Source organism: Manis pentadactyla, chromosome 3, assembly GCF_030020395.1.
Source record: "Manis pentadactyla isolate mManPen7 chromosome 3, mManPen7.hap1, whole genome shotgun sequence".
Classification (NCBI taxonomy): Eukaryota; Metazoa; Chordata; class Mammalia; order Pholidota; family Manidae; genus Manis; species Manis pentadactyla.
Window position 1 is genome coordinate 16,186,100 of NC_080021.1, and position 13,686 is coordinate 16,199,785.

At 36.8% G+C, this 13,686-nt stretch overlaps 1 protein-coding gene across 1 annotated transcript in view; it reads right to left on the reverse strand.

Annotated features, from left to right (window-relative positions):
* Window positions 1-527: 527 nt before the first annotated feature.
* LOC130682808 (serine/threonine-protein kinase TAO1-like) overlaps window positions 528-13,686 on the reverse strand; it is a 135,276-nt gene continuing 122,117 nt past the window's right edge. The window contains exons 18-20 of the mRNA XM_057497748.1: window positions 11,741-11,980; window positions 7,253-7,435; window positions 528-1,963 (exon numbers count right to left, since the gene is read on the reverse strand). Coding sequence (XP_057353731.1) covers window positions 1,637-1,963; window positions 7,253-7,435; window positions 11,741-11,980 — 750 coding nt within the window. The 3' untranslated portion in view covers window positions 528-1,636. The remainder of the gene's footprint in view (window positions 1,964-7,252; window positions 7,436-11,740; window positions 11,981-13,686) is intronic.

Sequence of the window (13,686 nt, forward strand, 5' to 3'; positions counted from 1 at the left end):
TTCAAGGCCCTTCTGTTTCATTGCATTAAATATATCATGCCATTCTCTTCTGGCCTGTAAGGTTTCTGTTGAGAAGTCTGATGATAACCTGATGGGTTTTCCTTTGTAGGTGACCTTTTTTCTCTCTCTGGCTGCCTTTAATATTCTGTCCTTGTCTTTGATCTTTGCCATTTTAATTATTATGTGTCTTGGTGTTGTCCTCCTTGGGTCCCTTGTGTTGGGAATTCTGTGTGCTTCAGTGGTCTGAGAGGCTATTTCCTCCCCCAGTTTCGGGAAGTTTTCAGCAATTATTTCCTCAAAGTTACTTTCTATCCCTTTTTTACTCTCTTCTTCTGGTACCCCTATAATGTGGATATTGTTCTGTTTTGATTGGCCACACAGTTCTCTCAATATTGTTTCATTCCTGGAGATCCTTTTATCTCTCTCTGTGTCAGCTTCTCTGCATTCCTGTTCATTGATTTCTATTCCATTAATGGCCTCTTGCATCTCATCCATTCAGCTTTTAAGTCCTTCCAGAGATAGTTTTATTTCTGTATTCTCCCTCCTTAGCTCTTGCATATTTCTCTGCAAGTCCATCAGCATGGTTATGACCTTTATTTTGAATTCTTTTTCAGGAAGATTGGTTAAATCTATCTCCTCAGATTCCCTCTCGGGGGAGGATGTCTGGGTTAGTCTGGTCTGTATCAAATTCTTCTGCCTTTTCATGGTGATAGAGGTAGTCGTAGGCAGTTGGCATGTGTGTCAGCTGGGAGATCAAAGTCCCTTTCCACTTGCTCCTGGCCTTCCTTTCCTGGGAGAACGGTGACCCCCAGCGGCTTTTACTGGGCAGCTGTGTGCAGATGGGTCTCTGATTCTTGCCCCGCTACTGTGGAGTAAGCTCCGCATGGTTGTTGTGGGCGTGGCCACTTTTAGGCTGCTGCTCTGCGCTGGTGGGGCCGCACCAGAGGGGAAATGGGTGGGAGGCTGTTTATCACTGTGAGGGCCTCCGAGCTGCGTTGTCGCCCAGGGCGTTGGGGCGCCTGGACTTCCCCGGGATTCCCAGCTGCTCGGCTGAGTGTGCTGGGACGCCTCCATCCAGCTGTGAGGCCCCTGTCCCTTTAAGACCTTCAAAAAGCACTTGCTTTTCTTTTGTTCCAGGTGCGCTGGCTGTGGGGACCCGCTCGCAGGTTTTACTGTTCAGTTTCCCTAGTATCCAGCACACCACGCACTGTGTGTCCGTGCTCTGGTGCGGATGGCTAGGGCTGGGTATTTAGCAGTCCTGGGCTCCCTCTCCCTCCCCGCTCTGACTCTCCTCCTCCTGCCGGGAGCTGGGGTGGGGGGCACTCGGGTCCTGCCGGGCCACGGCTTGTATCTTACCCCCTTCGCGAGGCACTGGATTCTCGCAGATGTAGATGTAGCCTGGCTGTTGTACTGTATCTTCTGGTCTCTGTTTTAGGAATGGTTGTATTTTCAAAAATATATATGTTTTTGGGAGGAAATTTCCGCTGTCCTACTCACGGCACCATCTTGGCTCCTCCTCGCCATTCTCAAATATTAAGTTACGTGTGAGACATGTGTGACCCATTGGATATTTGTCAAGTGACACTGGTGCTTCAGTTCATGCCGTGTTCCGTACATCCTCCGGCAGCTGTCCGCCTCAGAACCCGAAGGCTATTGCGAACTCCCATAGTGCTACCTCGGGGTACCCCATGCATTGGCTCAGAAGGGTGACCTGCATGGCTGGGGACCCACCTTGCACTGGATGGCCCCAGGCTTGTGGTAGGCCACCTATGGGATGCCCCCTGTGAGGAGCTCTGGGGGAGCTGTGGCTGAATGCTTCAGGGGCAAGGTTAGAATGGATGTTTCTAAAACCTAGTCCCTCGCTTTCAAAGTCGATAGTTTTCATCTCTTTTGCTCGACGCTCCAGCAGGCTTCGTATCCTTTCAGTGCACTCATTCTGTGATGTCAGTTTCTCTTCTTCAATCTGTTGTGGGTTGGTGGGGGGAAGGAAAAAGAAAGCTCATTTATTTAAAATAATTTATAAACTACAGAAACAATAATTATTCTGGTTTAAAGTGAATCATAAAAATGTCCACTCTGGCTATTTTAAAGTATGTACATTTAAAAATCAAAGAGATGTACTGTAGGAATCATATATAACTTATATTGCTAAAATGTGTAAAATCAAGTTCTTAAAAGCAAAGGTAATAATCTCTATTGAAACAATAAATCAGGGCAATTATCATCAATGGCTACCAAATCCATTAGGTAAAAAGACTGAAAAAGAAAATGTGTAAGGAGAATCTAGCCTCATTAGATACACCATAAGGTCACTCTATATAATAAATATGGTATTGGTGTAGGAACCAGTAATTAGTAACATAGAAACAGAATGAAGTTTGTAAGTTTTTAATGCAGGACAAAAGCACTAATTAATTTAATGGGAAAAACAACACAGGCACAAGTGGCTAACCATCTGGAAGAAAATAAAAATGGAACCTCATCTGATACCATATTCCAGGAAGATCAGAGCATTGAGTGAAAAACAAACAAAAACTATAAAATTTCCATTAGAAAATTAGGAGATGCTATGTACTTAGAAATCAGTGGTTGGGTAGCCGTCATAATCAGTTTTGGACAACTCAAAGGTTTACAAATATATATAGCTGACTATAAATAGATTTTAGTGTGAAAAATACACATTAAAGTCAATGACAATGGGAAAAAGTTGATGGAGAAATTGTTAATGAATGAGAATATCTGAGCCCACTCATCAAATATGACTTCAAAGCGGGACACCTAAACATTATATATCTTTTGATATGATGCAAAAGGAAGTGTAACACAGTAACCCTTATGAAAATTCCTCAAAAAAAATTTTTAAAGGAAAAAAAATTTAAAGTAAATATAATCATGCCCCTAGATCTAATTACCAGTTTACAGGAAATGTAAAGTAAAGAGGAATGCATTAAATGACACCATGAGGATGGAATCAGCCAAATTCAAATGTGAGAATTCCTACAAAGCAAATGACCCAGTCCACAATAATAAAAAAAAAGGGCACGGGAGACTAAAAGGCTTAAAAGACAATCAAATGCAATGTCTACACCATGTTTGGGCCCCAATCTAAATAAACCAAGAAGACCTTTTTTTAGATACAAAGGGAAATCTAAGTATGGACTGAGTATTAGGTAATCTTAAACATTTATTATAATTTTGTTAGTTAACACAATGGAATTATGACTATGTTGAAGTAAAAGAGTCCTTATTTCCTTATCTGTGTTGGGAGTGAAATGATTCTGTGCTGGGATTTGCTTTAAAATATTTCAGATACTCTGCCCCCTATTCTGCTCCCCTAAAAAGCTGCATGTGGAGTCGGGAAACAGATGAAATATAAACAAGATACTGATAACTGTTGAAGTTGGGTAATGAGTATTTGGGGACTTAATTGTACTAGTTCTTCATAATTTCACTAATACTTTTTCTGTATGTTTGAAAATTTCCATGATACAAAGTTTTTAAAAACTAGGAAATAAAGAGTATTTGTAAAGAAGTATTAAATTAGGTTTCAAGATACTTGAGGACTTAAGCCAATAGTCATTGTTCTCTACACAGAAATCTAGCTCAACAAATGTGCTTAATTTTTATGTATATATTTTTTACTAAGTTATCATTGATATACAATCTTATGAAGGTTTCACATGAGCAACATTGTGGTTACAACATTCACCCATATTATCAAGTCTTCTCTTATGTGTTGTTTTTTAAAGTGCCCTTTTAAAAACACACGATTTAGCATGGAAACACATGCAAATAAAAAACTGCCACATAATATGATAAGATGTAATAACAGATTTATAAGGTAAAGCAGAAATACAAAGGGATGGAGTACTTCACTGTACAGGGGAAGAGGAGTAGGGCAAAGAAGTCTTCTCAGAGAAGGTGACAGAAACTGGATTCGGAAGGAAAAGCACAGTTTACCAGAAGACAAGGGAAGGGGAAGATATATTCAGCTGAGGGAACATGGGCAAAGACATGCAAAATGATAAAATGTGTGTGGGCAATTACAAATCGGCCAGAATGGACTTTGGTAGGGTGAGTTTGAAAATTATTAAACTCTAAGTACTAAAGTGTTACAAAGGTTTAGAGAGGGCACTTCCTAATGAAGGTTGAAAGAGAACCTAGATTAGACACAATGCTTCTTCTAAGGGAAAGATATCAAATTGTTAACTGGTGATTTCTGAGTGGTGAGATTAAAGACATTTTAGTTTCTATTTGTTTCTCTATAATTGCCAAATTTAAAAAAATATGCATTTGTAAAGTAACTTTTCCACTTTTAATATCTACATATAAACTACCCAATTCTTATAGAATTAAATTTATATATCTGTAAGGATTCAAATAACTTCAAATTTTTCTTTTAAATCTTTTCTATTTTAAAATTTCTAAAATCCATTTATTAAGAACATTTCATTCAAAGGACCTAATAAAGGATAGGCTTGTACTGAGTATTTAACTAATTTGAATGCCCTGTATATTATTTGAAGGAAACTCCTGATAAAAATATTACACACATTAATGCTTATCCACTTTCATCTAGTAAGCATAGCTTCAATTTTCGTTGCTGAATTAGTTTTGTCATTTAAGAAACTCAAAATATTTTTCAATAAAAATTAAAACTAAGATTTGTGATAGGTTATATTAACCCCCATTTCTTTGAAAATATCTTATTTATTGCTGTAAATAAGAAAGGTGGTTTCACTGGATATAAAACTTCTGAGACTTCTCTCCTAACCTATCTTCTCTGAAATCAAATGTGTGAATATTTTCAGTTCGGAAGGTCCTGTAAGATATTCCAATTGTCAATTCTTATTTAAAAACTACCAACCATCTTGTTGATATTAAGTGAAATATTCAGGGAAAATTAAAGGAAATAAGACAGAGAAAAGCCCATTTGTACTTTGGAAATATTGCCACTTTTTATGCATGTATGGAATGCACATAGAATTTAACATTTATAGTTATGTTGTCATTTTGCTGAAACTTTAACGTAAATGAAGCACAAGGAAATTTGCAGTAAGACCTCATGTGAGCCTCAACTGAGGCATCCTCTGTTGGTGTCTCGACCTGGAGAAAATTTCTTGGTTCATTTGGAGGCTGAAAGCAATCTTCAAACAGAATTATTATTCATCCAGAAAGAACTAACATTCTCTCTGGTTCCACCTCTATTTTCAGATGACTGTTTCTTATCTGTACAACCAGTAGGCACAAAGTACAGAAAATACGGATGTTATGATGTTTTCAAATCATACCATGGGTATATCACTGCCTTGGTAGTTGCCAACTGACTGACCCCAAACTGCTTTATAGTCATGCACTTCACTTGAAATATAAACATGAGCCCTAAAAATCAAGTAGCAACTCAAAGCACTGTAGATTTATTCCACTGTTTCTTTTATTATTTTTAATACTAAATAATCTTATGCATGTCTATTATCAAATACAAACCACCTCAACCAATCTACCATGTTAATATAGCCATTATAAGTATTAGTACAACTCACTTTAAATGTGATTTGTCTTTATTTTATTCAACACCTCATAAGCATTTTTCCACATTAATACTATCTTTATAGCCATTATTTAAATGGTTGAGTAAGATTTTATTAAGTGGCTTGGTCATAAGCACTTAATTATTTTAGATGGTTAGGTGTTTTAAACCATTATAAACCATGCCATAGGTAACATATTGATGTGTATTGCTTTTCCTGTATTCAGGATTTCTTTTCTCTAAATTCTCTAAATTCTTTGCTTAACATTTTCAAAGATCAGTTTATACTTCCAAATTGCTGTCCAAAACGCATTAACAATGGATGAGAGTGCCACTGCACTTCCGGCAATGGTATCAGCCCCATGCCAACATTTTACCTGATTTTGTAGAACATGAAGGCCTTAGTTCATATATTGAAATAAGACTACACCTAAGATACTAATTAGCTCTCTTTAACTCGGAGCCACTAGGTGGAGCTAAAAATACAAATAAAACAGTACCAATATTTCTCTCATAACACTGTTACTGAAATACTATAGGTTTCTCTTTTAGTGATAATTTTGAAGCCTAAGAGATGGAACTTTAAATTAAATTTTAGATATGCAAGTTGAAATCAGGCAGATTTAAGAATTCTGTACATGGGACAACTACATTTTTCTAAAAATTTATATGTGTTTCTGCCTTCCCATCTTAAATGAGAAACACAATTGAGATAGTTTTTAGAGGCAAGGAACTCTTAAAGGAGCCAGTCATAAAGACAGCTGTGCCAGAGAAATAGCAACACCTTATTTAGGTGGAGTTTTTAAGAACATATTTTTTTTAATAGAAATGAGGTATTCTATTTTTATCACAAGAACTGTAGAAAGTAGAGGAAAATCTATGGGCCAATTAATGGTCCAGAAGCAATGACAATTTTTAATAGACAAAACCATTAGGCACGTGTTAACTCACAGGGGACCTAAGACCGTGCCAGCTGCTGGGAACTTATGGCCCAGGAATTCTGGAACATAGCGTTCCACCCTGGATACAACTGATATCCTGCTGCTACTCAGGACAAATGCCTTTCCTCTCCTTCTTTCTCAAAAGCTTCTACCCATTGTTCTTTCTCCAACACACACACACACACACAGCCTCAGTACCTTAAAGGACACAAGTGAATTCAGGGATTCTGGTTCTAATATACATGACAAAGAATAAGTAAAATAAATAAAGCTACAGCTAGAAATAATATTTTCAGCCTGACTCTTCAACTGTGTAAAACTGGTTTCACCTTCTCTTTTCTAGTAATGCATCAATCTGTACAGTTTCAGACCAGGGATGAATGAACAAAGTATATTCCTGATCCCTTTTCCTTGTCTCTCTCAAGCAATTACTAAAGTTTTTTCCTTCACTATCCAAGTTTCTCTCCAATTTCTGTAGGTACAACTAGGTACACAAAAGAAGTGAGGAAGACGGAGCCAGAGCTATCCTTTTACAATTCAACTGTCTTCACATAACTCCACATCATTCCTCTAGCAATTACTACTTAAGTATATTCCTTTAATATATCACACTCATTAATTTTAAGGTTCATTACTGAATCAGTAATTTTAAAGAAAAAGAAAACACTACCAAAACTAGAATTAAGGAAATATGGTATTGTGAAAACGATCTAATGCCACCTCTGTCATGATTTTGATGAAAGCAAATACTGGCACAATTACTTTTTTCTATTACGTATACCTGTTGTTTTAAGAGTGCCTTGCGGAGGGAGACCCTCTGTTCAAGCTCCCGAAGCTCCTGAGCGTCTTGTGCCTCAGCCTGCATTTTGATCTTGCTCTGAAGTTCAGTCAACAGCTCCAGTTCCTGCTGCAGCTGCGTTTTCAAAGCCTGGCACTCTGCCTCCTGTGCTTCATCCAAATGCGGCTGAAAGAGAGAAAGAAAACAGATATATCCTCCTGTGAGCTATCTTTTCATGACCTTTGGAAAGGAGGAGGTGTAAGTTAAGACAGACTACTCTTCTATAGGGCACAACTGTTCTCTTTTACATCTTGGAGTAAACATCTCTGGAAAAGGAAAACACAGCAACCAATGACGGCATTAGAAGGATAAAGCTATCATAAGCTATTTGGATGATGCCTAAATAATCATTATTTTTTAAAGAAAAACAGAGAATCTGATTGATATAAGACTGTGAATCTCTTCTCTCCAATGGAAATAACTACAGAACAGGGACAAGCATGCCACAGCTTATGGGCCAAATCTGAACAGCTACCTGATTTTCTGTTTTTGTTTTTCAATAGTCCACTAATTAGGAATGGTTTTTTACATTCTGAAATGGTCACATTTTAAATGGCTATGTAAATACCCACATAATAACCTCAATTTTTCCTCCTAAAATATTTACTATCTGGCCCATTAAGAAAAAGTCTGTAAACTTACATAGCAACTATTTTGTACCTGCACTCAAATGTGACCATCTGGATTCCAGATAAAGTACTACTTTTTGAACACTGCTTAACAAAGTTGCTTCTCCAATCTTGATACACTGTTGGTATATGTACTAAACCTCTGCAAGGCACCAACAGAGAGCTTATGTGGAGCCTCATGTCCAAATGTATCAAAGAGAATTACATATGCATCATGCATATTTCCAAGCAATGCTGAGAACAAGAAGAATATGGACCACCATCACTATTTCCCAAGGTGCAGCAGAGTTTTCATATCCAACTTAATATTTCAATTGTTGGGATTTTATTCGGGCGGTGAAAGGAAAGGGGCACTAAATTTGTTTTGCCTAAGCAAAGTAAACTTACAGCTCGAGTGGAGAGCATTTCATTCATGTTGTGGTCATACTGCTCAGTTAAGATGGCTAAGTTTTGGGTCTGCTTCTCCTTAGGGTTTACTCTTTAGCACCACGAGCAAAAACCTGAAAGTCAGCTAACTAATCTTTCAAAGGTCAAAGAAAAGTTATGAGGCAAGAGAAGGGACAACCCTTCTTGTGGTAATGATATCAGACTACATAAACATTTTTGAGATAAAATAATTTGAGTTCAGAAACAGAAAAAATAACTCTGGCTTTAAATCACAGGTTAATTATTCTATGAACTCAAGTTTCAACAAAACTTAGTAAGATGAGATATATTTTATAAGGTATACCCATCAAGCCTACAAGTAACAACACTCATTTGCTACACAAAGGCAGAACCTATAGTTGAAATTATTTACCTCAATATATATACTGCCAGATATTGAATGGTTAACTAAGTGTGCAAATGCTTGTATGACCAAATACTCTTGTCAAGGAACTAGTTCACATTCTTTGCTCCGATACTACAAAATCAAATATATATCCTTTTCTGCATTTTACACCAATTGAGGTACTAAGTCATAGTCAAGTACCTTCATTGTGTGAAGGGTCAAGAAATGTCTAGCTAGAAAGACAAACTCTTGGTTTAGTTACGCTTAGCACTGCTCTTAAATACTGCCCTTGGTTAATAAAATTCCTCCAAGTTAGCCAGAAATGGAACAGTGAAATTTAGAATTCTCTTCTGACTTTGTGTAACAGCCTCCATTCTTTAAAAAACTTTTAAATATTCAAATATATTGCCAAGAAAACTATAGTCACTCCATATCACTAGCTAATGACAAAAAGGAATGCCCTGAAAATTTTTCTCAACAAGATTAATACTTATACCAAGAACAAACTGTATTAGTCAATGTTTCACTCAAGTGAAAGCAGGATAAACATGTTCCAGTTGTTTCTTAATCACTTAATACTGACAAAACGTCACCTAATGGCAGATGAAGAAATGGCAGATAAACAATAGGTGTTTACCCAAGTCATTCCTCAGAAATGGTGCCCCAATGTCTACAAATACTGTCAGCTTACCTAAGTGTGCAAACTGAAGTCCCTATCCCCCTTAAAGTCTTGGAGAAAGTTGGAATAGTTGCAGCTATTGAAATTGAACTTCTACTTAGCAAGTACAAATTTACCTTTAAAAAGTTGCAACTATTACTTATGTAAATGAAATGACATGATGTTAAAATAGAGTCTGTTTTCTCCAAGAAGGAACTAGGTTACCAAAGGGAAGGGGTTGGGGAGCGTGGGTGGGGAGGGATGGAGAAGGGGATTAAGGGCACTATTATTAGCACTCACAATATAGTGGGTTCACAGGGAACGCAGCACAGCACGGAGAAGACAGTAATGACTCTATAGTGTCTTACTACGCTTATGGACAGTGACTGCAGTGGGTTGGGGGGGATCTGGATAGTATGAATGAATGTTGAAACCACAATGTTGCTCATGTGAAACCTTAAGATTGTTTATCAATGATACCTTAATTTTAAAAAAAGAGTCTGTTTTGTTCAAATTGTGCAAGTAGATAGATATATACAACTAAGAGGAACATGGTGATTTTCTTTCCCACTAAAGTAACAGAACAATTTCTTTTATGGGAAATCTTGAGCTTATGTATCATGAGAAGGACGCTTTCTATCTGAAGTCTGACTACGACTGTGAGACATTATTTTTCCCCTTGATTTTTTAACAGTATCTGTGAAAATCAGACTAGTGTCTACAAGCTTTCAAACTGAGAAGGCTGCCACAACAGGGAACAAAAAGGAAGGGCTAAACAGCAAACAACTAACCTCTTCCAAGCCCCAGAGAAATGAAGTCGTATCAGATTTATGGTCTGACCAAAGACACTAAACAAGCTTTCAGTTTGGTTTACTTCTGGGTGCTGCTCACTTTAAAACTGTAATTCATTTTATACACATGCTTTAAATATCTTTTGGTGGGAAACCCTACTATGTAACCACTACAAAGACAAAATAAATCTGGAAAATCATTATGAATTCTGATTGTGATAAGCATTAACTAATGACGGTTATGAGGGTAGTCAACGTACGAGCCACTCTGTAAACGATGTTCATTAGCTGTTTTGAAGATACAGCAAAGTATAAAATTTTACTTAGATTCACAAGGAGAGGGTGAATCTTAGCTTTGCTTCTGTGTTTTGTTCAGGACAACTTGTATGAATGGAGTTGAATAGGAATCAGAGATACCACTAGGTGTGGTTTAGCTTCTGGTTTGGACACAGATTACTTCTGTGAGTGAATTCCACTTCACTTCAGGAGAGTTATTCAGGTAAGTGTTGTTACCTGATAGTTTTATAGTTAAATGGCCAAAGAGTTTGAAAAAGGGGATAAAGAAGATAGTGTGGAACCGGGGCCTTATTGGATGTAAATACAAGTTTACAATGTGCAGACATGTACAGATTAACTGAGGTACTACTGTGGGTGACAACATATATAGTGGGTCATTTTGGTTTTTTGTTTATTAAGATTCATGTGATTATACTTACTCATTACAAGTTATAAAATTTGAAAATTCCTTGGAATTGTTAACTATGGTTGATTTTGGTAGAGGGGGCTGGACCAGGTGGCCTAAAGAACAAGGAGAGGGAAACCTTTAACTTTATAATAAATACACTTTGGCATCTTTTGAATTTTGTATCATATAAATAAATTTCTCTATCAAAGCAAATACAAAATTTAAAGTCCTTTCATATTATATATCACCAATACTTGTCTTTCCTTATTTGTCTACAAGAGAGCATATAATACCTTGCTTCACTCTGATGTACTAATTAAAAAAATACACTCCAACTACACATGCCCTGGTCTTACCTATGTTATCAAACACAGAAAGAATGGGAGTAACAGTGTGATAATTCCACTATTCCTCTAAAGATGAGTACTGACAATGAAGGGAGAGGGGGTAAAAAGGCATTTTTCATTCACTGGTTTCTGTACTAATTAAGAACTTACTGCCTCTTTTGGATACAAATCACATTCAGAGGAAATAAGATTCCAAAACTATAAAACTTGCAACAACAGAGAGAAGCCAGCAGGTTAGTATGTTGATATGTAGATTATAGTACCAACACTGGACATTTGGGTGCACTTAAAATGAGAATTTTGACTCTTATTTACGACACTTTCCACAGTTAAAAAGTTCTGGCCAGTTTTTGGTACTCTGCTGAGAAATACACAAGCAGAAGTCTGTAGCCATAGACCCTCTACACCAACACTAACCCAACATGCTGAAAATGAAAAGAAAAAAAGCTTATTCAATTTCTTGATGACAGACATCTGGCTTAGACTTTTACTGTTTACATGATGCCTTTTATCTGTCCTCCTTTGCCAAGAAGCTTAGGCTAAAGGTACCTTCAGACTCTTCGGCTGCTGTCGAACCTGCATGACATGCTTCCGCCTTAGTTCTCGCTCTCTCCGTTTATTACGCCCCAGCTGGTCAGTGAGCTCGGTTTGATGCTGCAGACTCATCAACTCACAGCGCATCTTCTGCACTGTGTTGAGGTGGCGGAACTCCAGTTCTTGCGTGGATTCATGCTGTCGCAGTAGCATTGCATGCTCTAAGTCCTTTTGATCCTTTCTTTTATTTAATTCCTAATCCATAAAAAAGACAAAGGTGTAATTTGCTGATGTACAAGGCCAGGAGAAAAAAAATCCTAAGAAACAGAATAACCAGGATATATAGATGTAATCCTCTGATTTAATAATGGCTGCACAGTGAATATTAGACTTTTATTACTGGAACTGTAGAAAATGGGCAATTAGTAGTACAATTGCCTTATCTGTTCATTTACTATTTATACTACTTTTAGCAATAAGCTTAAGACATATCAAATCTGTCCCAAGAGACTTAATGTCCTTTCTACTCTCTTTCCATCATTTATGTTTCCTAATTCTGTATTGAACAGGATTTCTAAGTCATCCTTTGAATTTCTTCAGAGTATACTTTCAATTCTATTACATGCAGTATACCCAGTATAGTGCAGTGGTTAAGAACACAAGACTCCAGGGCTAGGCTGCCTGCTTTCTAAATCCTGGCTCTGCTACTGACAAGCAGTGAGTCCTTGGGTTAATTACTTAAACTCTCTGTGCTTCCATTTCATTACTTCTCAAATGGAGACCATAACATAGCTGTTTCATAAAATTAACGTGAGGGTGAAATGAGTTCATAAGTGGAAAGCTGTCAGAACACCTACCTCCTGATCAATAAATGTTACTACAATTTTTTTCAGTTTAAAAGATCAAATGTACAACACACACACACATACACTCACACACACTCTCTCTCTTTTTCTATGTAGAAGGCAGTCAGACGTGCCCCCTTTGCCTCTGCTGCCCCTTCTCCAGGGGCCAACATTTGGTGCATATGTTTCCCAACCTTCCCCATGCTTATCGTGACACAACTATTACACAAAAACATACAGTTTTAAAATTGAATAACAATATATATTATAGGCATATAATATGCTTTCTTTACCTAAAAATGTAATGGACAAATACAGATTAAAAAAAAATTTTTTATAGGAAGCTTGTGCTTTCTGATGCCATAGTTTATCTATTTTTTGTTTTATGACAAATTTTCAATAAACATCTACACATGATACACCATGTAATTATGTTACTATTTCTTTAGGATAGAATTCTAGAAGCGGATTCGATGGGTAGAAGATACATGCAAATTAAATAGTTAAAGCTGATGAATTATGCTCCAAAATGGCAGGGTCAACTTATATTCTTACCAACATTGCCCACTTTCCCATGCCACTACTAGGACTTATCAATTTTTTAGACCGATCTTATCTAATTGATGCTATTGTTTTCATTTGAATTTCTTTAATTATTAGTGAATTTGAATAATTATGTTATACTTGAAGTTTATTTTAAGCCACTCTTGGAAATAAATTGATCTATGCTCATAGGTATACCTGATAATGAGAACCGTTGTTTTCATTGGCATAAGTTTCTACATATTCCCAATGAATAATTTCATGATTATAAAACTATGTTAAATGGTAGTATATACCTTCATGGCACCCATTTCGGATGAAAAGGCATAAGTTATCCTATTAATTTTCTCATATTTAAAAATTAACAGTTCTTTCATTCATGGAATTAATATTTATTATATATTTACTTAATACATATTTATTGAATAACTATTATGGGCCAGCCACTAGCTACAAGGCCTGGATATATCTAGCCACTGGATATAAAAGCCCTGAACAGAACCTGGGACTTCATCTAATTTCCATTCTACTTGGGGAGAGAGAGATCCCCATAAAAAGTGTGTGCACATACAT